The 25738-nt window shown below is 37.1% G+C and overlaps 1 protein-coding gene across 6 annotated transcripts in view; it reads left to right on the top strand.

Moving 5' to 3' along the window:
* TP63 (tumor protein p63) overlaps positions 1 to 25738 on the top strand; it is a 246930-nt gene that overhangs the window by 89370 nt on the left and 131822 nt on the right. For all 6 annotated transcript variants that reach the window (XM_043473428.1, XM_043473427.1, XM_043473426.1 and 3 more), the window contains exons 2-3: positions 1267 to 1395; positions 2161 to 2293. In XM_043473428.1, the coding sequence (XP_043329363.1) occupies positions 1267 to 1395; positions 2161 to 2293 (262 nt within the window). The remainder of the gene's footprint in view (positions 1 to 1266; positions 1396 to 2160; positions 2294 to 25738) is intronic.

Below are 25738 nucleotides of genomic sequence, written 5' to 3'. Positions count from 1 at the left end.
CTTATCTGGCCTGACTAATTTCTTCTCATCATTTAAGGCTTTTTCCTTGATCTATCAGATGAGATGGTATATGTCATCATTGTACATTTACAGTGTTATGTGCATTTTTATCACATTTATTAGAGATTTTTCCCCCTGTTTTAACTTCTTTACCAGGACCTTTTAGTGGGTGAAAGTCTTATTTACTTTTATTTCCAGTGCCCATTAATTTCCTGACAAATAATAGATATTCTCTGTATATCTGACTTTAGTAAATGAATGTGTGTCTCTATAAAGCTTGAAAACCATCAGCAAATCTAATGTAACTAGACTTAAAGCATTCATTTGCAAATTTAAGATAATTGACTATCCCACTATTTCTTTAACTCTTTATAATACTCACAGTAATGATTAAGAGCTTAGCCAAGTTCATCCTAGAGTAAAAGTAGTCTACTGATAATCACAATGAATCACATACATTTAAGGTGAGATATGCAGATAGAATACAGATTTGGAAACTATATCACCTGAGAAAGCTGATGTTTTCCTTCACATGTATAAGGATCAAGTTTTCTTTTTTTTTTTTTTTTAAGTAAAAGCAACTTGAGGACCCTGTAACAAAATGAAGCAAATAGAAATACCATTTATTTGTAGTGTATTCAGATGTTTGCTTATCCCTTAGTCTGATATAGAATTCTACACTCCAATTAAAAACCACCCACGCATACACTAAGATATGTAACTGGTGATTAAAGAAAAATCGAATTCAAAAGTTTGAATTTATTGTCCCTGGGCCTGATGCTAAGATGGTAGTTATGAGAGGGATGACTATGCTGAGGGTAAAATTTAAGATTTCTAAACTCATTTTTACTTTCTGATTTTGCTTTTTACTTGCTGGAGGCTGAATGGGCAGATAATCAATTGAGACATTTGTGAAATGGGTTTAATAATAGGTCAGATTCACTGTCAGACTTACTGAGGGAATGTTTATTTTCTTTTTGAAATCTGCAGAATGTAGATTTTGGATAGTGGAGATGCAGAGTGTAACTTTTCTAGTTAAGAAGTAGAGCTTTGATAGAAGGCTTGATTGCCTGATTTTAATCGCAAAGTGGGATCCTTGCCACTGCCTAAAGAGATACCAGTTGCTTAACTCGTAAAATTTGCTGTGTATACCTGCATGTTTTTGAAGATTCATTCACTCAAGTTTTTGATTGACTATGCTTTAATTTTAATATTCTGTCTCATTAACATAGAAACTAACTCTAGTTTCATTTTTATCCTTTTAAGGTTTGTAGAAACCCCAGCCCATTTCTCTTGGAAAGAAAGTTATTACCGATCCACTATGTCCCAGAGCACACAGACAAGTGAATTCCTCAGTCCAGAGGTTTTCCAGCACATCTGGGATTTTCTGGAACAGTAAGTATCAAATAAGCAAAAAAGCTGTTTTACATGAACTGTTATAAACAGGTAGTGGTGGATAGTCGAAGTACTGCTTTTGAAGCCATGTTTTTAGAATCAATAAAAATCAGGTGATATTATTGGGAAAAAAATATTCTCTCCAATAGTATCTCTGTGTTCAAAATTCAGCACAGATTTATTCAGTTTTCAACAGGAGAAAATCATTATTGTTCCAAGGTGGTATAATTTTGGAGGATCAGAAGGACTCTCCTACCTAACCCAAAATAACTTCCCCAATGACTCTGATACTCAAATTCATTCCTTTGGGTTAAAGACTTATATACTTTTATATTATAAATAATCACTGAGAAAGTAAAACACTAAATTTTATTATTCATTATACCTTGCTAGGAAGAGGATAATTATCTCCTTAAGATTAGGTTGGGACACCTAAGTAAATTAAGGGAAAGATGAAACAATATCAGAGTATTGGGGACCCATACGATTAGGATATATCTCTGACTCGTTCCTTCTGTTCTGTGTTCCACCTAGTGATTCTTTGATGAGGTCAGTGATTTTTACTTTACAAATGGAGCTTAGATTTGGAATACCAGAGGTTTCATATCTGGTAAGTATTTGAGCCAGAATTCATGCTGAGGGTTTCTTACTCCAACCAATGAGCCTTGCCAACTTTAAAGCAAAAAGAGCTCATTGTTACCAACCGAATGTGCGTGTGTTTGTCCCTTTCCACACCTAACACACTTTTGTTCTCCTTTATGGCAGACCCATCTGTTCCGTTCAGCCCATTGACTTGAACTTTGTGGATGAACCATCAGAAAATGGTGCTACAAACAAGATTGAGATTAGTATGGACTGTATTCGCATGCAGGACTCGGACCTGAGTGACCCCATGTGGGTGAGTGGCGTGGGCTTCCCCTTTAAATCTGTGGGCCTTGCTATCCACTTCTCTGTTATACCTCTTCCCTGGAACTTAAAAATCAGGTGACTCTGAATGGTCAAGGCCATTGGAAAGAGAGTCATTGTGGTCAGCAGAGAAATAATTAAGAGCTGTGGATTCCGAGTCTGCCTCAACTCTGCATAATGTATATGTTTCCATTGGTGTGGAGAAGGGGGTTGGAAGTAATTCCTTGCATTCTTTATCTGAATTGCTCCTCCCAGTGTTTCACAGCTGGTGGAGACAGAACCAAAGTCAAATCCCGAATTGTATCCAAAGCACTTTCTTCTATGGCAAACTGCCTTTCTTATAGAATTATCCTTTTTAAATGATGAAGGATGAAGTAAATTCTACACAAATATACAGATTCAAGTACCTGGTAATAGAGTAAGAGGAAAGAAGCTAATATCTAAAATAGGCTCTCTCTCTCTCTCCTTTTTTTTTTAACTTCACCACTGGGTCACTCATGACCTTAGACCTCAGTTATAAAATGGTAAGAACTTAGATGTACACACCTCCCAAGCAGCTAAGAAGTATACAGGTTAAGAATAGTAAAACATTTTACTGAGGTGCTTAGGTGAACTTTCTTGTATTTGTGCAATCCATCATGCTAACTGATGTGTTTTCTTTTCTTTTTTTTAATCATTCATTCATCCCACAAGCCCTACTGCTTTTCCTGTATAAAAGCAAACAAAAATCTGTAGAAAAATAGAAACTACAAGAGCTAGAAAGAGGGTGGGGTGTCATAGAGTGTCTGCTGATGTGATTAAACGGAGTGCTTTATAATGTACCATGCCTTTCTTTTTTGGAGGTGGGGGCGATTACCAGGTAACTTCACTTGAAGGAATGGTACAGATGAAAGATGTTTTGGTATACTCTTGTCTTTCTGATTCAATGTAAGATTTTACTGGAATTCTCACTGTATACTTTTTGATATAGACTGTACTTTTTAATATTGGGAGAAGAGGAGATGGGGGAAAAAGGAGAGGAAATGACCAAAAATAGGAAGTTGTAATTTTACAAATACACTGATATTTTGTCACCAAATTGATAAATGAAAAATACACTTCTTCATTGGCCCATTCCATCTTCATATGGGTTCAGTTCTCAATTATCCTTGAGATAGTGAAAAGAAACTGATAGGTAAATACAAGGTTAAGTAATTCAAAGCCTGGGAATGTATGATAATTAAGCATAAATATTTATAAATATATAAATTCTGATTTGACAGTGACTTAGAAATTAGGATAGTCCCCATTCATTTAATAATATCACCTCTTATGCTGATAGGTTTCCCTAGGTTGATGCCCTGTGTCTTCTTACATTCTCTCCAGGCAGGGATTTTCTGTTTCTGATAAAAGCAAGTCAAAGTTATTTAATTTAAAATGCAGAATGAAGTATTTTCATTTACAGTTCCTATTATTATTATCTTCTCACATACTGAAGCACATGGTTTTTTAATGTGCCATGCTGTTTCTCCTTTGCTGTTAGACATTTTCTCCTTGAGAACATCTCATTTTTTCTACCTCGTATCTAGCCATTTCCTATCCATCCCTCAACATCAAGCTTGCCTTACCTTCTCTAGGAAAACATTCCATATCACTGTTCTCTACCAGTCTGAATTAGAGATCATTCTACAGAAGCAATCTAGGTATAATTTTAGTCATAAGACTTATTATATAATATTAATTTTATCTATTATAATATTTCTTTCTCTATCTCTAAAGGGGACCGGTGCCATGTTTTGTCATGCACAGTATTTTCTTTTTTTTTTTTTTTTTTTGCCATGTTTTGCCCATAGTAGGCCCTCAGGAGTTTTTAAAGTCATAAGAAATGAGACTTGGAAGTTATCTAAAAAGTTAAAATGTTCTCTTTAAGATGGCCTTGTCCAAAAGATTTTTTTTTTCCCAATGGCTAGAATGTCCTACATTTCTATTGTTCAACACAGTAGCCATTAGCCATGTGAATCCTTTGGGCATGTGAAATATGGCTAGTGCAAATGAGGAACTTAATTGTAACTTTAGTTAATTTAAATTTAAGTTGTTTTGTGCAGCTAGTTGGTAGTGTATTGGGTAGCAAAGTTCTAGAAAACCACCAATCAGGGAACCATTCTCTGCTTCAACATTCACAACAGCAAAGCTTTCAGCCCTGTCCTCTCTTGTATTCCTTCCATTTTGATTATAGTAGATCAGTATAAAAAGTGTTGTGCTCCTTCTTTACCTCCGTTGTTTCCCCAGTTCTGTTTGAAAGTACTCAGATTTGCCCTCTGAGTCATAAAGATTCAGTCATTTAAAGTTCATTTTGGTGCTTTGGGGGCTTCCCTGATGGCTCAGACGATAAAGAATCCTCTTGCAATGCAGGAGACCCTGGTTTGACCCCTGGGTTGGGGAGATCCCCTGGAGAAGGGAATTCCTTCTCCACTCCAGTATTCTTGCCTGGAGAATTCCATGGACAGAAGGTCCTGGCAGGCTACAGTCTATGGGGTCACAAAGAGTCAGACATAATTGAGCAAATAACACTTTCACTTTTGGTGCTTTTACAAAAGAGTTAAAGGAAACTTTGGAGAAAACCTAGTGTAGTATCTAAGGAAGAATCAGCTAAGCCATACAGTGATCTTCTAAGAGGGTAAGGAGGAAGGAGAGAAAGGCAAGGAAATTCAGATATAATTGCTCTTGTGGCCAGTGTCTTATTTAGCTAAGAAGGCACGCCTTGTTTTTTAGGTTTTTATTATTTAAGAAATGTTTGAGAGGATTATTCACTTATATTCAAAATTTTTTCCTATCGGCTATGAATATATATGCCTGATGTTGATTCTTTTTAACTGATTTTTGTTGATGCTCATTTATGCTGGTCTCATTGAAACAGAGTATTCCATTTGAAACTGATTTAAATGTTCCCCTTAGATGTCTGAATTACAAATTTTCTTAGGCTTCAATATCAGATGATGGTTAACACATCTGATATTTTATTTAATCTTTCCTGGAACTTCATGAGGTAGAAATTATTATCATTGTTTTAATAGAATTAACAATTAAAAAATAATTAAATTTAATAAATAAAAAAAAAGTGGTTAAAAACCTTTTCTAGGATGATGTGCATAGTCATCAGCAGTGTCAGTATTTTGCCCACATTGTTGGATGTGATCTTTTCTCATCCTTTTTCTACAGTATTGCATTTGAGTGAAACTTGGCCTCTGTTTTTTCTTGAGTACCTCTGTTTCTATGAGATTGAGGTTTACCTGTGTGGAAAAGCCTCTACTCTTCCACCAAGAGATAGTCATATAGTAGAGAGTCTCTATACCTTTCTCTCCTCTGGGGAGGCAGGCACAGGACACCATTGCTAACTAGGAATAATGAAACACAGTGCTGCTATCACTCACCAGCAGCTTAGAGCTTGAAATTAAATGTGTCAGGTTGAGGGTAACAAGAAATCAGGATATAAGAGCAGAGTAGAAACATTTGCAAGGAGCAGAGAATTCAAGTGATTCAGGAAAAACTGGAAAACGAAATGAAGTTTTGCCAGTATGGGAAACAAAATCACTTGGAAACAACTGTATTGAAAGGAATATGCAAGTAGAGTGAGGCTGAATTGAATACATACTTGCCTGTCTGTGGTCTTTCTGTTTTTCTCTCCAAAGAACTGAGGCATTGCTATTAAAGTGTAGTTCTGCATGAATCCTGGGTTTTCCCTTGACTTAGGACCATTCCGACATCCTCATAGGCATCCATGTGAGGAGGCCACATGGGTAGGACTAGATAACATTGGTAGTCCTTAGCTAAATGAATGACAAAATGGTGGACTAGCTCAGGATGTAATAGTAACTGGTGTTCTGGTTTAGAAAGTAAGAACTAAGATCCTCCGAGATTCCTTGTCCTTCTAAACTGAGAGCTGTTACAACTGGTGTGAAGCTCTGTTAGTCCATTACTTGATAGCATATTTTCACTTTTTTTTTGTATATAGGCTAATAGTTAAATAGTTACAAAACTCTGCACATAAATTACTTTTCTCTTGCATATGATAAAAAACATTTGGGATCCATGCCAAACATTTTCTCACTATGCAAGAAATATGAATCTGTGAACATGAAATTACTTGTCAGATTATCAAGGGCAAAACTCATGAAATTGAGAATGTCATCACATTTTTATTGATTTTTAAAACTACCTTCACCTTAAAAACTATGAAGTGGAGTCATAATATTTTGCTCCTATTATGAACAAAGAGAACTTGAATTGCAGAGAATATGTGCCTTCTTCATTAGGATGATTTTAATGTCACTGAAGAATGAACTATATTGGATTAACGAATGAATTGAATGAGATTTCTCAAAAAAGTGTTATAATTTAGGCTATGCTTCCAAGATCCTCATTTAGTTCTTTATTGTCTATTGTATTACTTTATATCTCAGCTCTGCCTTATTTATAAACTGTCTAAGCATGCCTGTCATGTCCTTAAGAGGTGGATAGTGATAGCGACACTTAAAGGTTTTCCTGGAATGATGGATGGGAAACTATATGACATTTACCTTTGCATTTCTTTAGTCTTTGTACTTTGAAGAAAACCCTGTTTAGTTGAATTGGGTTTTTCCCTAGGAATTTTTAGAAATTATTATCTAAGACCATGATTTCTTCCAAGGCTTTGCAGGTGACCCTAGTGGTAAAGAACAGGCCTGCCAAAATGCAGCAGAAGTAAAGAGATGTGGGTTCAATCCCCAGGTTGGGAAGACCTCCTGGAAGAAAGTACGGCAACCCATTCCAGTATTCTTGCCTGGAGAATCCCTTAGACAGAGGAACCTGGCAGGCCCCAGTCCATAGGATCACAAAAGGTTGGACACAACTGAAGTGGCTTATCACACACACATGCATGATTTATTCATCTGTATTACAAAGACCATAACATACATAGGACTATCCATTTTTGTAAATTGTTATTATAGCACCCAGTTATAAATGAAGAGTCTTCAACCCTACATACCACAAAGCAGATAGTGCTTTTGTATTTGGAAAGACATAGGCCATAGCAACCTGGAGGAGGGCATGGCAACCCACTCCAGCATTCTTGGCTAAAGAATCCCCATGGACAGAGGAGCCTGGTGGGCTACAGTCCCTGGGGTTGCAAAGAGTCAAACATGACTGAGCAACTAACCACAGCACAGGCCCCAGCACATAGTATAATACCCTGTATCTCCTATAACCCAATATTATATCAGATTTCAAAGAGCCTATATATACTAGATCTAGCCATAAATATTTCTTTAGAATTTACTTTCCTATGTATGCTATGTTCTTTGTAATACAGTTGAACAAATCATGGTCTCTAGCCTTGAGAAGACCAGAATATAGCAGAAAGTCAAGTGTATACAAAATTACTTTAGAAAAGTACTCACATTAAAAAAATGGCACATTAAAAAAATGGTTTATTGTGCCTGAGAAAGATTGGCAGTATGTTACAAAGAAAGTGATTTTTATTTAGGCTTTGAAATATGAGTCAAATTGGTCAAAAACAAGGAAGCAAAAAGTAGATCAAGTTTGGGTAACTTATGAAAATAATTTACTTAAAAATCTATAATGGGAAACAAGTTTTCAAAAATAAGGCCAAAATATTTGAGTAAGAGTAAATTTATATATAAAAGACAGAATATTAATTTAAAAAATCATAACACATAACAAAGGTTTAATTGCCCAAGTTAATACATAAATATTGGGAGTTCCCTGACAGTCCAGTGGGTAGGATTCCATTCTTCCAGTGCATGAGGGATGGGTTCAATCCCTGGTCAGGGAACTAAGATCCTACAAGCCACTTGGCCCAGACCAAAAAAATAAGAGAAAGATGAATCTTCCCCTTTGGCAAAGAGTGTAAGTAGTTCAGAGGTTTTTAATAGACATAAAATGTTCAACTTTTCTAGTAATAAAAAAATTGTGAGTTTAAACAATGAGTTTATTCATCCTCTATTTGATCAGCAAAAATTTAAATGATTAATATTCAGTGCTGGTAAGATTGTTGGGAATCAGTCTTTATACTTGTAGTAGAAGTATAAATTTGGATGGCAATTTGCCCATTCTCTCTTATTTAATTTTCAAAGTACTTATCCTTTGGTCTATAAATGCCCTTTTTAGACTATTTTTCTATGAAATGATTAAAAACATTTATATAAGTATATATAGGAACACATACATACACACACAGAGAAATGAAAGCTTAATTGCATCATTGTTTGTAATTTCCAAAATGGTACAACTAGATAGAATTCTTTAGACTTAAAATTTTTGGACTGTGCTAGATAGAAACTGCAGTTTAAAGCCCATGAAAATAAGCCCGCATTGAAATATGGCATTACTAGTTATGATGTGTGATCATTTTCATCTTGGCATTCCTATTGCTCATGAACCTCATTGTGATTTCTCTATTTGTGCTTTGTGAGAGGCATCCTTTATATTCTGAGAAAGATTACATAGAACTGATGTTATTTCTTATTAATGTTTGGTGAATTTTCTATTGAAACCATCTGGGTCTGAATATTTATTTTGGGGGGAGTTTTTTCATTACAAATTTAGTGTCTTTAGTAGTTATAGGACTATTAAATGATCTATTTGATCTTGGCTAAGTTTTCATAAACCACGGGGGAACTGGTTAAATTCAAAGTTTTTGAATTTATGTATGCAGAATTGTTTGGTGTAGTCCCTTATTACCCTTTCAACATCTGTGGGATCTGTAATAGCCTCCTGTTTCATTTCTAATATTGGTAATTTGTGTTCTCTGTTTCTCTATCTTGCTAGAGACTTATCAGTTGTATCAGTACATCTTTCAAAGAACCAGCTCAGCTTTTAGTCTTTTTAGTTATTCTCTGTTGTCTTTCTGCTTTTAACTTTGTTATTTTTGGTCTTATTTTATTTTCTTCTGCTTCTTTGGGTTTATTTTGCTCTTCTTTTTAAGTTGTTTCTATTGAACATTTATATTACTAAGTTGAGATCTTTTATCTCTTCTAATGTTTATTTATTTGTCCTTTGTTCTGTTTTTCTTTTTCTGCCACCATTTAGATTATTTGACCTGTTTTTAGTATTTGATTTTAATTGCTCTATTTTGGTTCCGGCTCTATCCCTTTGAATACTTTTTAGTGATTGCTCTAGATATTGAAATATTCATAATTTTTCACTGTCTATTGAGAATTAATATTTTACCACTTCAAGTGGAATGCAGAAAATATATAATAACATTGATTTCATAACATTTCCCATGTTATAGTCTTCATATATATTACATCTATATATCATGAATGCTGCCTCAGACAGTGGTATAATTTTTACTTTCAACTGTCAAACACATTTTAAAAAACTCAAGAGAATAGTCTGTTTTATTGAACAGGATATTTATCATAGAAATTGTTCTTCCTTTGTACCAAAATTATAGTTCTGTTTGGATAGTATCAGGAAAAATAAGGAATTCCATGCACCCTTTTGTTCATCAGAATGCTTTTTTTTTTTCAAAGAAAAAGAAACACTTGCATTTTCTAAGCAGAATCACAAACCACATCAAAACTTTAATTTGATGAATTTTTATTGATCAAAAGTTTGTAAAGATTCCCTCCATGCCTCCCTCATCATTTTCTCTCTCCCTGTCTTTACACACACACACACACACAAACACAGAAACACACATACACACACATACACGTACACATTGACTCATATAACTCAATTTGAAAAACTTCTGCATTTATTTTCCAACATTATAGAATTGTATCAAAATAGTCTTGGATAGGCTAATATTTTTGTCTTCATTTAATAAGTTCATTTGTTATATACATTAAGAACATATTGTGTGAACAAAGCATTTTTAAGTAAGTCACTCCAGTCAAGCTGCCAGGGGCTGGGTACATTGCCTCATGAGTCACACAAACATTCTAAATCTTCCTCCATACACATCTTTTCCTGACTCAAAAAGTAGAAAAGCTGTATAATACAAATAGCAGTAATCTTCTATGTGTCTATATCTCTTAGGTACCAGAGATGCACAATGTTACCCAACTCTAAGTCTGACACTAATATCAAGAGATCACATCAAGCTATTTTCCTTCCATTCTCCTCCTACTTGATCTCCTTCAGACTTCCAGAGCCACCCTCACCACCATCCTTCTATTGTTCTTCCTACACATTCCCTTGCCCCTTTCCAAGATTCCTGCCTCTTCCCATACCCACTCAGTCAGTTCAGTTAAGTCACTCAGCTGTGTCCGACTCTTTGTGACCCCATGAATCGCAGCACGCCAGGCCTCCCTGTTCATCGCCCACTCCTGGAGTTTACTCAAACCCATGTCCATCAAGTCGGTGATGCCATCCAACCATCTCATCCTCTGTCATCCCCTTCTCTTCCTGCCCCCAATCCCTCCCAACATCAGGGTGTTTTACAATGAATCAACTCTTTGCATGCGGTGGTCAAAGTACTGGAGTTTCAGTGATGCTTTCTAAGGCCCACTTGACTTCACATTCCAGGATATCTGGCTCTAGGTGAGTGATCACACCATCGTGATTTTCGGGGTCATGAAGATCTTTTTTGTACAGTCCTGTGTACTGTTGCCACCTCTTCTTAACATCTTCTGCTTCTGTTAGGTCCATACCATTTCCGTCCTTTATCGAACTCATCTTTGCATGAAATGTTCCCTTGGTATCTCTAATTTTCTTGAAGAGATCTCCAGTCTTTCCCATTCTGTTGTTTTCCTCTATTTCTTTGCATTGATCGCTGAGGGAGGCTTTCTTATCTCTCCTGGCTATTCTTTGGAACTCTGCATTCAAATGGGAATATCTTTCCTTTTCTCCTTTGCTTTTCGCTTCTCTTCTTTTCACAGCTGTTTGTAAGGCCTCCTCAGATAACCATTTTGTCTTTTTGCATTTCTTTTCCATGGGAATGGTCTTGATCCCTGTCTCCTGTACAAGGTCACGAACATCCATCCATAGTTCATCAGGCTATCTGTCAATCAGATCTAGTCTCTTAAATCTATGTCTCACTTCCACTGTATAGTCATAAGGGATTTGATTTAGGTCATACCTGAATGGTCTAGTGGTTTTCCCTACTTTCTTCAGTTTAAGTCTGAATTTGGCAATAAGGAGTTCATGATCTGAGCCACAGTCAGCTCCTGGTCTTGTTTTTGCTGACTGTATAGTGCTTCTCCATCTTTGACTGCAAAGAATACAAACAGTCTGATTTCGGTGTTGACCATCTGGTGATGTCCATGTGTAGAGTCTTCTCTTGTGTGTTGGAAGACGGTGTTTGCTATGACCAGTGCGTTCTCTTGGCAAAACTGTATTAGCCTTTGCTCTGCTTCATTCTATACTCCAAGGCCAAATTTGCCTATTACTCCAGGTGTTTCTTGACTTCCTACTTTTGCATTCCAGTCCCCTATAATGAAAAGGACATCTTTTTTGGGTGTTAGTTCTAGAAGGTCTTGTAGGTCTTCATAGAACCGCTCAACTTCAGCTTCTTCAGCATTACTGGTGGGGGCATAGGCTTGGATTACCGTGATATTGAATGGTTTGACTTGGAAACAAACAGAGATCATTCTGTCATTTTTGAAATTGCATCCAAGTACTGCATTTCAGACTCTTTTGTTGACCATGATGGCTACTCCATGTCTTCTAAGGGGTTCCTGCCCACAGTAGTAGATATAATGGTCACCTGAGTTAAATTCACCCATTCCAGTCCATTTTAGTTCGCTGATTCCTAGAATGTCAACATTCACTCTTATCATCCCCTGTTTGACCACTTCCAGTTTGCCTTGATTCATGGACCTAACATCCCAGGTTCCTATGCAATATTACTCTTTACAGCATCGGACCTTGCTTCTATCACCAGTCCCATCCACAACTGGGTATTGTTTTTGCTTTGGCTCCATCCCTTCATTCTTTCTGGAGTTATTTCTCCACTAATCTCCAGTAGCATGTTGGGCACCTACCAACCTGGGGAGTTCCTCCTTCAGTATCCTATCATTTCGCCTTTTCATACTGTTCATGGGGTTCTCAAGGCAAGAATACTGAAGTGGTTTGCCATTCCTTTCTCCAGTGGACCACATTCTGTCAGACCTCTCCATCATGACCCGTCTATCTTGGGTGGCCCCACATGGCATGGCTTAGTTTCATTGAGTTAAACAAGACTGTGGTCCTGTGATCAGATTAGCTAGTTTTCTGTTTATGGTTTTATGTGTGTCTGCCCTCTGATGCCCTCTCACAACCCTACCATTTTACTTGGGTTTCTCTTACCTTGGGTTTCTCATACCCACTCACTTCCCCCCTTTTCTGATCTTCTAGAAAACCACTAGAGTTAAGTGCAGACAGATTTCATTAATGGCTTTTATTTTTCACTTGACTGACTACCTGATATTTAATATAGGGCTTTATAATTTATTACTTACTTTAGATTTATACAGGGGTTTCCCAGGTGGCTCTAGTGGTAAAGAATCTGCCTGCCAATGCTGGAGATGTAAGATACTCGGGTTTGATCCCTGGGTTTGGAAGATTCCCTGGAGGAGGGTGTGACAACCCACTCCAGTGTTCATTGGGGTTTCCCTGGTAGCTCAGCTGCAATGCAGGAGAGCCCGGTTCCATCTCTAGATCGGGAAGATTCCCCTGGAGAAGGGGTTGGCTACCCAATCCAGTTTTCTTGGGCTTCCTTAGTGGCTCAGGTGGTAAAGAATTCACCTGTAATGCAGGGGACCTGGATTCAATCCCTGGGTTGGGAAGGTCCCCTAGAGACAGCATGAGATTTGTAGTCAGACATACTAGAGTTGGAATTCTGTCTTTACTAATCTTAGCTGTGTGAACTTGGAAGTCTCTATGAGCCTCTCCTTCCTCTTTTCTATGGATGGATATAATATTGATCAGCAACTTCAAGAATTATGAATTTTTTCATTATCTGATTTGTTTTCATTCATAGTTCCTGGCTTATAAATATGCTGTTGTTGTTCATCACAACTAAGTTGTGTCCAACTCTTTGTGACCCCATGGACTGCAGCACACCAGGCTCCTCTGTCCTCCACTATTTCCTGGAGTTTGCTCAGATTCATGTCCATTGAGTGGGTGATGCTATCTAACCATCTCATCCTTTGCACCCCTTCTCTTTTTGCCTTCAATCTTTCCCAGTATCAGAGTCTTTTTCAATGAGTCAGAATGATTAACTGACTATAATTGATATATAAATATACTATCAATTAAAAATGATTATTTTTGTTGTTACTTGTCCATCTATGCTGATATTCATATGACTCTGTAAGACAGGTGCATATGCATTACATTTTATAATAAAGGACAAATTTAAAGATAGCCCTGATTATTAAAGTAACACATTTTTAATTAATTAAAACTAATTTTACAAGTTAGTATCAGAAGTATATAGAATCCCTACCTAAAAATATTAATTGTGAAAATTTTAGGTGTTTCTGCCAGTTGTTTTCTTAGAAGAAATAGCTTTTGCAAGACATATTTGGATCACACCATATATAAATTTTATAAACTGCTTCTTTTTCTTTGCAGTCTATGGTGAACATTTTTCTCTTATCCACTAATCTTCAAAACAACATTAATCACTGTATTTTAAATTATTATATAGGTATGTAATGATTTGTTTTCCTGTTTTTCTACTCACAGATTTTTAAGAAGAATATTTGCATTTAAAACACTTTTTGATCTTGCTGCTTAGAAGTATAACTTTTTAGTAAAGTATATGCACACCAGTTATGGATACATATTATCAAATTTCTTTTAATAAATTTTTTCCCAAATCATACCACATGTGCAAAACTGTCCATAAAGTGGAATCAATTTTGATTATACAATCTCTTCTTTTAAAAAATGGCAAATATGTCCAAGCACCTAAAGGAATTTCTGTTGTTGCTTAGTCTCTGAGTTGTGTCCAACTCTTTATGAGACCATGGACTATAGTCCCCCAGGCTCCTATATCTGTGGGTTTTCCCAGGCAAGAATATTGAAGTGGAATACCATTTCCTTCTCCAGCTATCTTCCTGACCCAGGGATCAAACCCAGAGTTCCTGCATTGGTAAAAAGACTTTTTACCACTGAACCACCAGGGAAGCCCTGAGTTCAGTTCAGTCGCTCAGTCGTGTCTGACTCTTTGCAACTCCATGAATCACAGCACGCCAGGCTTCCCTGTCCATCACCAACTCCCAGAGTTTACTCAAACTCATGCCCATCGAGTCAGGGATGCCATCCAGCCATCTCATCCTCTGTCATTCCCTTCTCCTCCTGCCCCCAATCCCTCCCAGCATCAGGGTCTTTTCCAATGAGTCAGGTCTTCGCATGAGGTGGCCAAAGTACTGGAGTTTCAGCTTCAGCATCAGTCCTTCCAATGAACACCCAGCACTGATCTCCTTCAGGATGGACTGGTTGGATCTCCTTACAGTCCAACGGACTCTCAAGAGTCTTCTCCAACACCACAGTTCAAAAGCATCAGTTCTTCGGTGCTCAACTTTCTTTATAGTCCAACTCTCACATCCATACATGACCAGTGGAAAAGACATAGCCTTGATCAGATGGACCTCTGTTGGCAAAGTTATGTCTCTGCTTTTTAATATGCTATCTAGGTTGGTCATAACTTTCCTTCCAAGGAGTAAGCGTCTTTTAATTTCATGGCTGCAGTCACCATCTGCAGTGATTTTGGAGCCCAAAAAAATAAAGTCTGACACTGTGTCCACTGTCTCCCCATCTATTTCCCATGAGGTGATGGGACCAGATGCCATGATCTTAGTTTTCTGAATGTTAAGCTTTAAGCCAACTTTTTCACTCTCCTCTTTCACTTTCATCAAGAGGCTTTTAGTTCCTCTTCACTTTCTGCCATAAGGGTGGTGTCATCTGCATATCTGAGGTTTTTGATATTTCTCCCAGCAATCTTGATTCCAGCTTGTGCTTCTTCCAGCTTCTTCCCTAGTTGTTTGCAAATCAAGATGAAATAATCCCACTTTATACATTTTTAAGTACCAATGGATAGCAGTGCTGCCCGGAGATGAGTAAGACATATTAGAAAATGGAGCATCTATAAGTGGGAAGAGTAGGCCTAATTGGAATGAGAAACATGTGAGGAAAGAGGTGGTAAAAGAGGGATATACAGAGTATATTTATAAATTTTACTTTAGGATTAGCGCAGAACATTGCTATGGGCCTATTTTCTCCTCTGCCATCCAGCACTTCTTAACCTTGCTTTTAGTATCCTTAACCCTCTTACTCCTTGCTAGTACCATTTAAAAAATCATTAATTATCAGTTTTCATTCCAATCCCAAAGAATGATAATGCCAAAGAATGTTCAAACTACTGCATATTTGCGTTCATTTCACATGCTAGCAAGATAATGATCAAAATCCTTCAAGCTTGGCTTCAACAGTATGTGAACCAAGAACTTCCAGATGTGCAAACTGGAATTAGAAAAGGCAGAGGAACCAGAGATCAAATTGCCAGCATCTGTTGGATCATAGAAAAAGCTAGAGAATTCCAGAAAAACATCTGCTTCATTGACTATGCTAAAGCCTTTCACTGTGTGGATCAGAATAAACTGTGGAAAATTCTTAAAGAGGTGGGAATACCAGATCCCCTTAGCTGCCTCCTGAGAAATCTGTATGCTGGTCAAGAAACAACAGTTAGAATTGGACATGGAACAACAGACTGGTTCCAAATTAGAAAGGAGTACATCAAGATGGGATATTGTCATCCTGCTTATTTAACTTACATGCAGAGTACATCATGCAAAACACCGGGCTTGATGAAGCACAAGCTGGAATCAGGTTGCAGGGAAAACTATCAATAATATCAGATACACAAATAACACCACCCTTATGGCAGAAAGCGAAGAGGAATTAAAGAGATTTTTGATAAAAATGAAAGTAGAATGAAAAAGGTGGCTTAAAACTCAACATTCAAAAAACGAAGATCGTGGCATCTGGTTCCATCACTTCTTGGCAAATAGATGGGGATACGATGGAAACAGTGACAAATTTTATTTTCTTGGACTCCAAAATCACTGTGGATGGTGACTGCAGTTATGAAATTAAAAGATGCTTGCTCTTTGGAAGAAAAGGTATGACCAACCTAGACAGCATATTAAAAAGCAGAGACATTACTTTGCCAACAAAGGTCTGTCTAGTCAAAGCTGTGGTTTTTCCAGTAGTCATGTACAGATGTGAGAGCTGGAAAATAAAAAAAAAAAAGGCTGAGTGCCAAAGAATTGATGCTTTTGAACTGTGGTGCTAGAGAAGACTTTTGAGAGTCCCTTGGCAACAAGGAGATCAAACCAGTCAATTCTAAAGGAAATCAGCCCTGAATATTCATTGGAAGGACTGATGCTGAAGTTGAAGCTCCAGTACTTTGCCCACCTGATGCAAACAGCCAACTCATTGGAAAAGACCCTGATGCTAGGAAAGATGGAATGCAGGAGGAGAAGGGGATGACAGGGGATGAGATAGTAGGATGGCATCACTGACTCGATGGACATGAGTCTGAGCAAACTCCAGGATGGTGAAGGACAAGGAAGCCTGGCATGCTGCAGTCCACGGGGTTCCAAAGATTGTGACACGACTGAGCAACTGAACAACAACAGAGCTTTTTATGTGTTAGTTCTATGAACACAAATGAAACAAACAAGAACATATATTCTGTATAGTAAAAGCACTCTCATTTTTGGAAAATGAGTTTGCAGGTACTCATGTTGCTTATGAGGTGGCTCAATAATCACTGTTTAGACTAAGTTCAGGTGTCCCCTGAAGAGCAGACTGTTTTTCTGTTCTGTTCTTTGTACCGTGTAACCAATCGGAAGGCATTACTTTGTTCCAGAGTGCCAAGCCAGAGACTTTACCTTAAACCCAAGTATGCATTTCAAACCTTGAACAAACAGTCTGCTTAATAAAATAAGGGAAAGGGTTTTCTTTTTCTCTCTTCTCTAGAAACTCACAAACATCACTTGACAGGTGACAACTCCTCCATTACAAAAGGGGCTGTTTGCTTTTTGCTTTGGTGTTTGGGTAAACTGCAGCATGCACTGGCAGAGAATTTATTGCCTAGGGGAAAGTGTTTGTAGTTGCTGTGTTTAATCTGAAAAGAAACCTTTTTCCTGCTCTCCCCTCCCTTGGTTTCGCAGAAGAGAGAGTTGGAAATGATAGCCCAGGGGGAAATAGTTCCCCTAACACCTGTCTTTGGTGTAACCTCAGCAATGTTACTTAAGACACTGTGCTCAGTGTGTATGCATTCAAGATGACAAAGTTGAAGAGGGCAGATAAACAAAAAGGGATTTCAGCAGAAACACTGGAACTGATTCTGACCTTGCATCCTCTTAAAAACCAATCAGGTTGAAATACTAGCAATGCTAGCTTAAGGAGAATCTGATTTGTTTGAAACAACACCCATCCTATTAGTCACTTGTCCTTCTTTTGGTTACCAGTTTATTTTAATTTTAATCTATAAAACTTGAAATAATCTAGTTTGTTGAATTGAGGAAGTGTAGACACGATCTAGTCCTAGTCCAGCCTTCTTTTAATAGATAGAAAAGTGAAGATCCAAGTTGACTACTATTGGCTCCTCCAACATTTCCATTAGAGTTTGTGGAAGAGTCAAGGCTAACCCAGTTTTCTGTTTTTCTAAACCTGCCTCTCCTTCTACTATTAGACATATATTAAGAGCTATAGCTCTGCAGGTATATGACTGCCTGCATTTGAATCCAATTCTGTCATTCACTATGGGTGATTTTGGTTAAATCTGGTATGTTTCTGAGCCTCAGTTTCCCCACCTGTGAAATGAAGATGATGCTGTTGGTAACATACCATAGAAAAGCTATTTAGAGAATTGACAGAAGACAGTCTTTCCGTCTTATAAAGCAGTCAGCAAAATACCTTGCATGCTATAGGTTTTCAGGGGTGATAGTTTTTACTGTTACACTCTTGAATGTGATAATCTTGCAACCAGAAATTATTCATTTTAAGTAGAGCAATTACTGATACAGGAAAAAAAAATAAACTTGCTTAGATTTGTATTCTTGTATTTCCATAAAAAGAAGGTAATATTTGAAGATAGGCTGGCATGCTATCTACCCATCCTTTTCCACTTGAAACTGGATAAAATTTTCTCTAAGTTAAAATCAAATGTTGAAGCATATTTCTTTTAAAAACTGAAGAATTCAAAGAAAACATTTCACTTTAATTATTAAATATTAATATTATTTTACTTATGTCATTCAGTAATCCTAAGATAATAAAATATTCCTTTTGCCAGTCTACTAATTAAAACTATGCACTTAGATATACCTGGGTTTGAATTGTGGCATGATAATGAAGTCAGAGCTCCTGGGACTCCCAGACATTTAAATTCAGTGGTTCTCAAAGTGTGGTCTCAGGTCAGCAGCATCAACCTTACTTAAGAGCTTATTAAGAAATGCAAATTCTTGGGTTCTACTCTAGAACTATTAAATCAGAAAATAGGAGAGGGAGGGCAATAATCTTTCAATAAGCCCTCCAGTTGATTCTGCTGTTTGAGAAACGTTGGTAGAATTCAGTGTTTCAGCAAAAACATTAGATGAGGGAATTTGGGCTCCAAGTGTAGGTAGAGTGACTTGCCCAAGGGGACGCAGTCATAATGATAGAGAAAAAAAATGCCTAAGCCAGTCTCTAGTTTAAAATAAATGTATCCAGCTGTGATTCATCTATAAACATGTAGAAAGCTCTTCTGGGTTATATCACTTGAAAAATAAAAGGTAGAATGTAACACTTTAGAAGAAGTAATTAAATATATTTCTTAACTGGTTGGCTGCACACCTTTATCAGTAAGATGTTATTAAACAAGATTGCACACCTGTTTGTTTTTTCAATTGTAAAAGTGGTTCATAATAATCTTTACCTTGACAAAATGACAAAATTTTTAAAGCTTATATTCTTATCAATTCATCAATAATTTATTGATTATTTACTAAGTTCAAGATATTTTGCTCTGGGTACAGGTTTAATAAAAGAGTTGGGGGAAAAAAAAGCTGAGTCTATTACTACCTATAACATAGAGTTGGTGGGGGAGACAGATATGAAATTAATGAACTAGATTATAAATGATCTAAATGATCATACTTATTGAGGGATAAATAGAAAGACATTGAACATCAGAGCAGAGTTTAGTCCTCAGCACTGACTGCTGGGCTGTATAACTTCAGGGGAATATTCACATCACACTCTGTATGAAGGGTAACTCTTAGGCATTAAGTAATTAGTGATCTTGCCATCTAGTTAACATTTGGTGGATACCATACTTGAGAAAATCTGGGGAATTAATGAATAGACAAAGAGCACATTCTTATCTCCCAAACCTCCCGGTTTATTATGGGACAGGAGACACAAACCAACCTTATCAAGATAGAAATGGTAAGCACCAGAATATGAATTTCAGCAGAAATTCTGATGATCATTTCTACTTGAGAGCTCAGGAAATATATTGGCTATATGAAAAAGAAGGGAGAGAAAGTATTCTTGGTGAAGAGAACCATTTAAGTTAATTAGATTAAAGGCTTAATTGTGTGAAACATTCAATGTAAGAGAATGGGAAATTGTGATGCCTAGAGAGAACACTTGCCTCACTAGCATAATGCAAATTATTGTTTTTTAAAATTCCCTGGACCCACAGAACATATGTATCCACTATCAGTTTGAGACTCCTTGATGTAAGTGTAGACACGAATTTGGTGAATTGTATCATGGGAGGAGGGTCAGTTTGATTTGGTTGAAGCCCAACAAGCAAAAGCAATATGGGAATAGATAAACAGTTGAGTTGAGGCCACTTCAAGGAAAACTGTAGTATGTTCTAACCTGGTGGCCTTGCTGAAGTGATGATAGGATACAGAGTGTGGGTGACGAGAGGATCAGTGGCTGGAGGCGTGGAGGTGTTGGCACACATACGTGATCTCAAACTCCATCATACCGTGTGCTTATTGTCAAGAGAAGTGACAGTGATTATGATTAAATCTCTCTGATGACTGTTCTTGTCAGATAAGGACCTGCTCACTGTCTACTTTTTCTTCCCCAACATTTATTCAGAATATACCAAGGACCAGCTCTTGGAGTAGGAATAGAGATGAAAATTAGCGCCCCTTCTCTTTATAACCTGTGCTGTGCTGTGCTTAGTCACTCGGTACTGTCCGAATCTTTGCAACCCCAGGGACTGTAGCCTGCTAGGTTCCTCTGTCCATGGAGATTTTCCATGCAAGAATACTGGAGTGGGTTGCCATGCCTTTCTCCAGGGGATCTTCCTGGGTCAAACCCAGGTCTTCCACATTGCAGGCAGATTCTTTTACCATCTGAGCCACCAGGGAAAGCCACTTGATAACCTAATGAGAGATAAAGGTATACATCCACTAGTTAGAGAACAAGAACCATGATGACAAAATGTTGTAATAGAGATACAAAACAAGGCCGATAAAATCATAGCTGAATTGATTATTTCTGATTAGAAAGATTATGAGTCTCTTCATCTGGTAAAAAGTAAAAAATGTGTGTGTGTGTGTGTGTGCTTGCACGCACGTGCAACAGAGAGAGAGAAAGAGAGAGACAGCTTTGTGGTATGGGCCTCTCACTTTCTTTGTGGATAAAGGTTAGTTGAGTTGGGTGGCCATCAGAAGTATATTGTCTGCAGTGATGTGAGCTTGCTTTTGGTCTTTTTTGTCTATCCAAGTGATTCTTTGTTTAGGAAAGACATGTAATTCACCTATAGATTAAAAAAACAGTTCTTACTTCATTGTGTTTACTTATCGTCCTCCCAAGAAGCTGAGAGTTCTTAATGGGTATTATTCAAGCCATTTCTCACCACACCCTCTTAAGGAGGTAGAAAGAGAGCATGTATTTTACCATCTCGATTTTGTACCTCCATAGCACAGAGTGGTGAATCAGAAACTAATTTAGAAACAAAACCTATATGATTTGTCTTAGAATTGGGCATGCTTTGTTCTGAAGGATATGACTACCTGCTTCCTTTCAAATGAGAGCTAGATGGCCTTATAAAATATGGTTTTTAAAAATAGCCCTCTCTTTCAGTGGTTGGGTGGAGTACCAAGATGATTTTTCTATAATCTGAACTTTAATGGAGCATTATGGATTTAGTCACGTTAACTTCCCTAGATGAAAATCTCCACAAACCATCTCTGCTATTGAATTAGGTAGATGTAGCCGAAAGGTATTTTATTTGTCTTACAGCAAATTTGCCTGTTTAGAAAAAGAGACAGCTCAGTTGCAATTAATTGATCAGATAGAAGGAAAACTAACGAGGATATAGAAGAAGAGAAGCAATCTATTTTTGTGAATAATTGATACCGTGAAAAAAATGTATTCCAGTATGTTGTCCCTTTTTCTTGAGATTTAAGAATTAACACATCACATGTAAAATTAAGCTCATTGGAGATCCTTTGGTGTAGGAAGGAAATTTAAGATGTTAAGTATGGGGCTTCATAAATTTAGTATTCTTATTATGTTGAAAGGCACTCAGACTTATAGCAGTCATGAGTTTTAGTGATAAAACACTGGTGTGGGAGTCAGGAGTCTTGGCTTCTCATCCCCATGCTGCTGTCACTAACTGGCTTTCTGTTGATTGGAAAATAACTTCCCCTCTCTGGTCTTATTTTTCTTATGTGTGAAAACATGGAACTGGACAACTGTGTACTCAGTTCTCTCATCCACTGTAATAGATAAATCACCAATTCCTTGCTTCTGAATTCAGCTTTGCTAGGACTCCTGTTGTGTCTTAATGTGGGAACATAGCACAGGCAAGCACATTTTCCAGAACAATTCCTGAAAGGACCAATATGTTCTATTTGAAACTTAGAACAAAACCTGTTCTACATTGTGGTTTGCTGTATATGGAATCTAAAGGCTTTGTGAAAAATCTTTCTTTTATTTTGCTCTCTAAGGGCAAGGAGGTTGAGGGGATTTGGCAAAAATCAAAACACAAAAGCAACACTTTTATATTTGAGAAAATGAATACTTCCTAATCATTGCTTTTTGTGGAGGTGAGGTGGGTGGTGAGGGATTGCACTCATAAGATTAGTCATAAATGTGAATACTCTCTGGAGCTGGTGAAAGGAGAAGTAACCCACTCCTGTTCCTCTCTCACTCCCTCTAAAGTGTTACTTCTATCTTCCTCACAAGTCCCCAGGCAGTGTTCCTTCCAAACAACTACCGGCCTAACCAGTTCATTGGAATGTCTTTCTGCAGACCAGACCATCTCTTCATTCAGATTTCTTCCGCAAATGAACCTCTCTAAAACCATAAATTATCACATTAAAAAAAAAAAAGTGGTAAATGTTGCACACAAAATCTCTTCTTTGGTTTTAAAACTGCACAAAACCACTACCTTTGTCACCTGAAAATAGCAAAAGCAAAAGCGTTTAGGACAATAGTTGCCTTGCACTTTTTAAAGAGAAGAGTTTTTTGTTGGTTGCATTTATTCTTTGGGGTGACAAGAATTAAACTCTTTTGGTGCAATCTTTCCTCTTTGTCACATGCACATCTTGTGATTCTTCATCCTGCAGCCTAGGGGAGATTTTATGGAAATATTAACTCTGTTATCTTTGCTGGCATTTTTATTTTAACAGACAATAAAATGCAAAGCAGCAGTTATAAACTATAAACTCAGTTCAGTTCAGTCATTCAGTTGGGTCCAACTCTTTGCAACCCCATGAACTGCTGTCCATCACCAACTCCTGGAGTTTACTCAAACTCATGTCCATTGAGTCAGTGATGCCATTCAACCATCTCATCCTCTATCGTCCCCTTCTCCACCCACCTTAAATCTTTCCCAGCATCAGGGGCTTTCCAAATGAGTCAGTTCTTCACATCAGGTGGCCAAAGTACTGGAGTTTCAGCTTCAGCATCAGTCCTTCCAATGAATATTCAGGACTGATTTCCTTTAAGATGGACTGGTTGGATCTCCTTGCTGTCCAAGGGACTCTCAAGAGTCTTCTCCAACACCACAGTTCAAAAGCATCAATTCCTTGGTGCTCAGTTTTCTTTACAGTCCAACTTTCACATCCATACATGACTACTGGAAAAACCACAGCTTTGACTAGATGGACCTTTGTTGGCAAAGTAATGTCTTTGCTTTTTCATATGCTATCTAGGTTGGTCATAACTTTTCTTCCAAGGAGCAAGTATCTTTTAATAAACTATGGATGAACACAAATCTTGCTTTCATATAAATTTATAAAAAGTCTTAATCTGTGAGAGGAAATTTAATAATTATTGAGTATGTACTTTAAAACTTTTCTTCTTTGTATAATATTAACAGCATCTTAGGCTGTTAATCACCAAGGTATTGGTGATTTAATTTCTTTCTTTTTTTTTCCGATCCAGCTGTATATCTAGCCCTACAAAAAAAATCTCTATTGGTAAGGAGTCAAACAACATTTTCTTATTCTGATTGTGTACATTTCCTAACTAAATAGGGATAGTTTGCAACTTGGATACATGGGGGAAAAAAAGTAAAAATATGCCAATTTCTCAATTTCTGTAGTGCAAGTGGGAGGCTATTCACAGTGTCCTAGAGGTTGATTTTTTTTCTGTATCTAATGAAAGTCTGAATGGTGAAGGATAAAATAGGCATTTTCATTGCTTATTTTGTCTTTTAAGGAATTCTCCAAATCATTTAAGGTTTGGCAAATTTGAAGTGTAGTTTTCATTTCTAATTCCCCTCATGTAACAATGTAATAAAATTATCCTTATTCATCTATCAAGAAGTTCATCTAAAAAGTAGTTCATGATTGGAAAACCACAAGTCTCAGTTTTTAACATGTGGAGTATAGGATGCTAAATTGTCTGATAGACAATAGAAAGAAGACATTATCTTATGACTGATTTATAAGGAGAAAGAGACTCTTCGTTCAAATATCCATATCGAGTGTACAGTCTATTCCAAAAAAGCCTGTTGTACAGAGAGGAGAATGCTACCTTAGAAGTTTAGAAATTTAAATTCTGGTCACCAATTTTATACAATTTAGCTGAGTAATCTGACACATGTCACTAACCCTCTCTAGTTTCAATTGCTTTACTTATAAATAGTCTAGATAACTGATATTCAAACCTAGATATCTTGTTGTCTAGATTGAGATATTGAGGGTTTCCTAGAGTAACCCACAAAACTGAAATCTCATGCTAACACATAAAACAAATCAAGTAATATTTTATTATTAGAGTTTTATTTCAAGGGCTAAATACTTTGGGCTCTCGATCAAATATCCTAGGAATATGCATAACTAACCCTCCCTAAGCTTTTCCTGGTTGCTCAATAAGTAAACAAATCTGCCTGCAATGCAGGAGACCTGGGTTCAATCCCTGGGTCGGGAAGATCCCCTGGAGAAGGAAATGGCAATCCACTCCAATATTTTTACCTGGGAAAACCCATGGACAGAGGAGCCTGGTGGGCTACAGTCTGTGGGGTCACAATGGTTGGACTCAACTTAGTGACTAAACCACCACCAAGCTTTAGGGTTTTTGTTGTTATTGTTTGTTCTCTTTAACCATATAGGATTAATATGACTACAGTGCAAACAATGAGATAGTAAATCTAAGCAGATTATCACAATAACATTGCTCAATAACTCTTGGCTTTTCATAATATTTACTTTTTGTTAGTCATGGAACACAAAGGGTTGTTTTCAATAAGCACAATTTAAGGAGTAGTTTTCTATAGAAGTTATAGAGTTTTACCAGCCTCAAGATCCTTTTTTTTTTTTTTAAGGTGTTATTGTTGTGTAATTCGTTTTTAAAAATATTGAATCACAATGATTATAAGTACTTGCAAATTATTATTTTAAACTCTCTTTACAATCTCTGTATTTCATCAGATTGGTCATCAAATTGCTGCAAAATCCTGATAGGCCTATATATGTATGTATGTGTGTATCTGCGTGTACTTGCTAAGTTGCTTCAGTGATATCCAACTCCTTGTGACCCTATGAACCATAGCCTACCAGGCTGCTCTGTCCATGGGAATGGGTTGCATGTCCCTCTCCAGGGGATCTTCCCCACCCAGGGATCGAATCCTCATCTCTAAGTCTCCTACATTGGCAGGTGGGTTCTTTATCATGGTCGCTACCTAGGAAGCCCCTATCTACCTATACCATTCTCTAAAATTTTGATTCTATGTAATGATCCAGTTGAATAGCAGAATAGAAATTTATTCTGGAAGAAAAGAAAAATGTAATTTTATTATACATATCTATTTATAGATAACACTAAGTGTTATCTATAGAGTCAGTCCCTTTGCAAATACTGGACATAAAATGATATTATGTATATTTTTATATATGTGTAGTTTTTTGTTGTTGTTGTTCTTGTTGCAATTCTGTCACTTCCATCTGTTTGGATTAGAGATTGTGTGTCCAGTGGATACATTTGTGATGTT

The sequence above is a fragment of the Cervus canadensis genome, chromosome 7, assembly GCF_019320065.1.
Source record: "Cervus canadensis isolate Bull #8, Minnesota chromosome 7, ASM1932006v1, whole genome shotgun sequence".
Classification (NCBI taxonomy): domain Eukaryota; kingdom Metazoa; phylum Chordata; class Mammalia; order Artiodactyla; family Cervidae; genus Cervus; species Cervus canadensis.
Note: the sequence above shows the minus strand (reverse complement) of the source record. Positions and strands in the feature narration are given on the sequence as shown.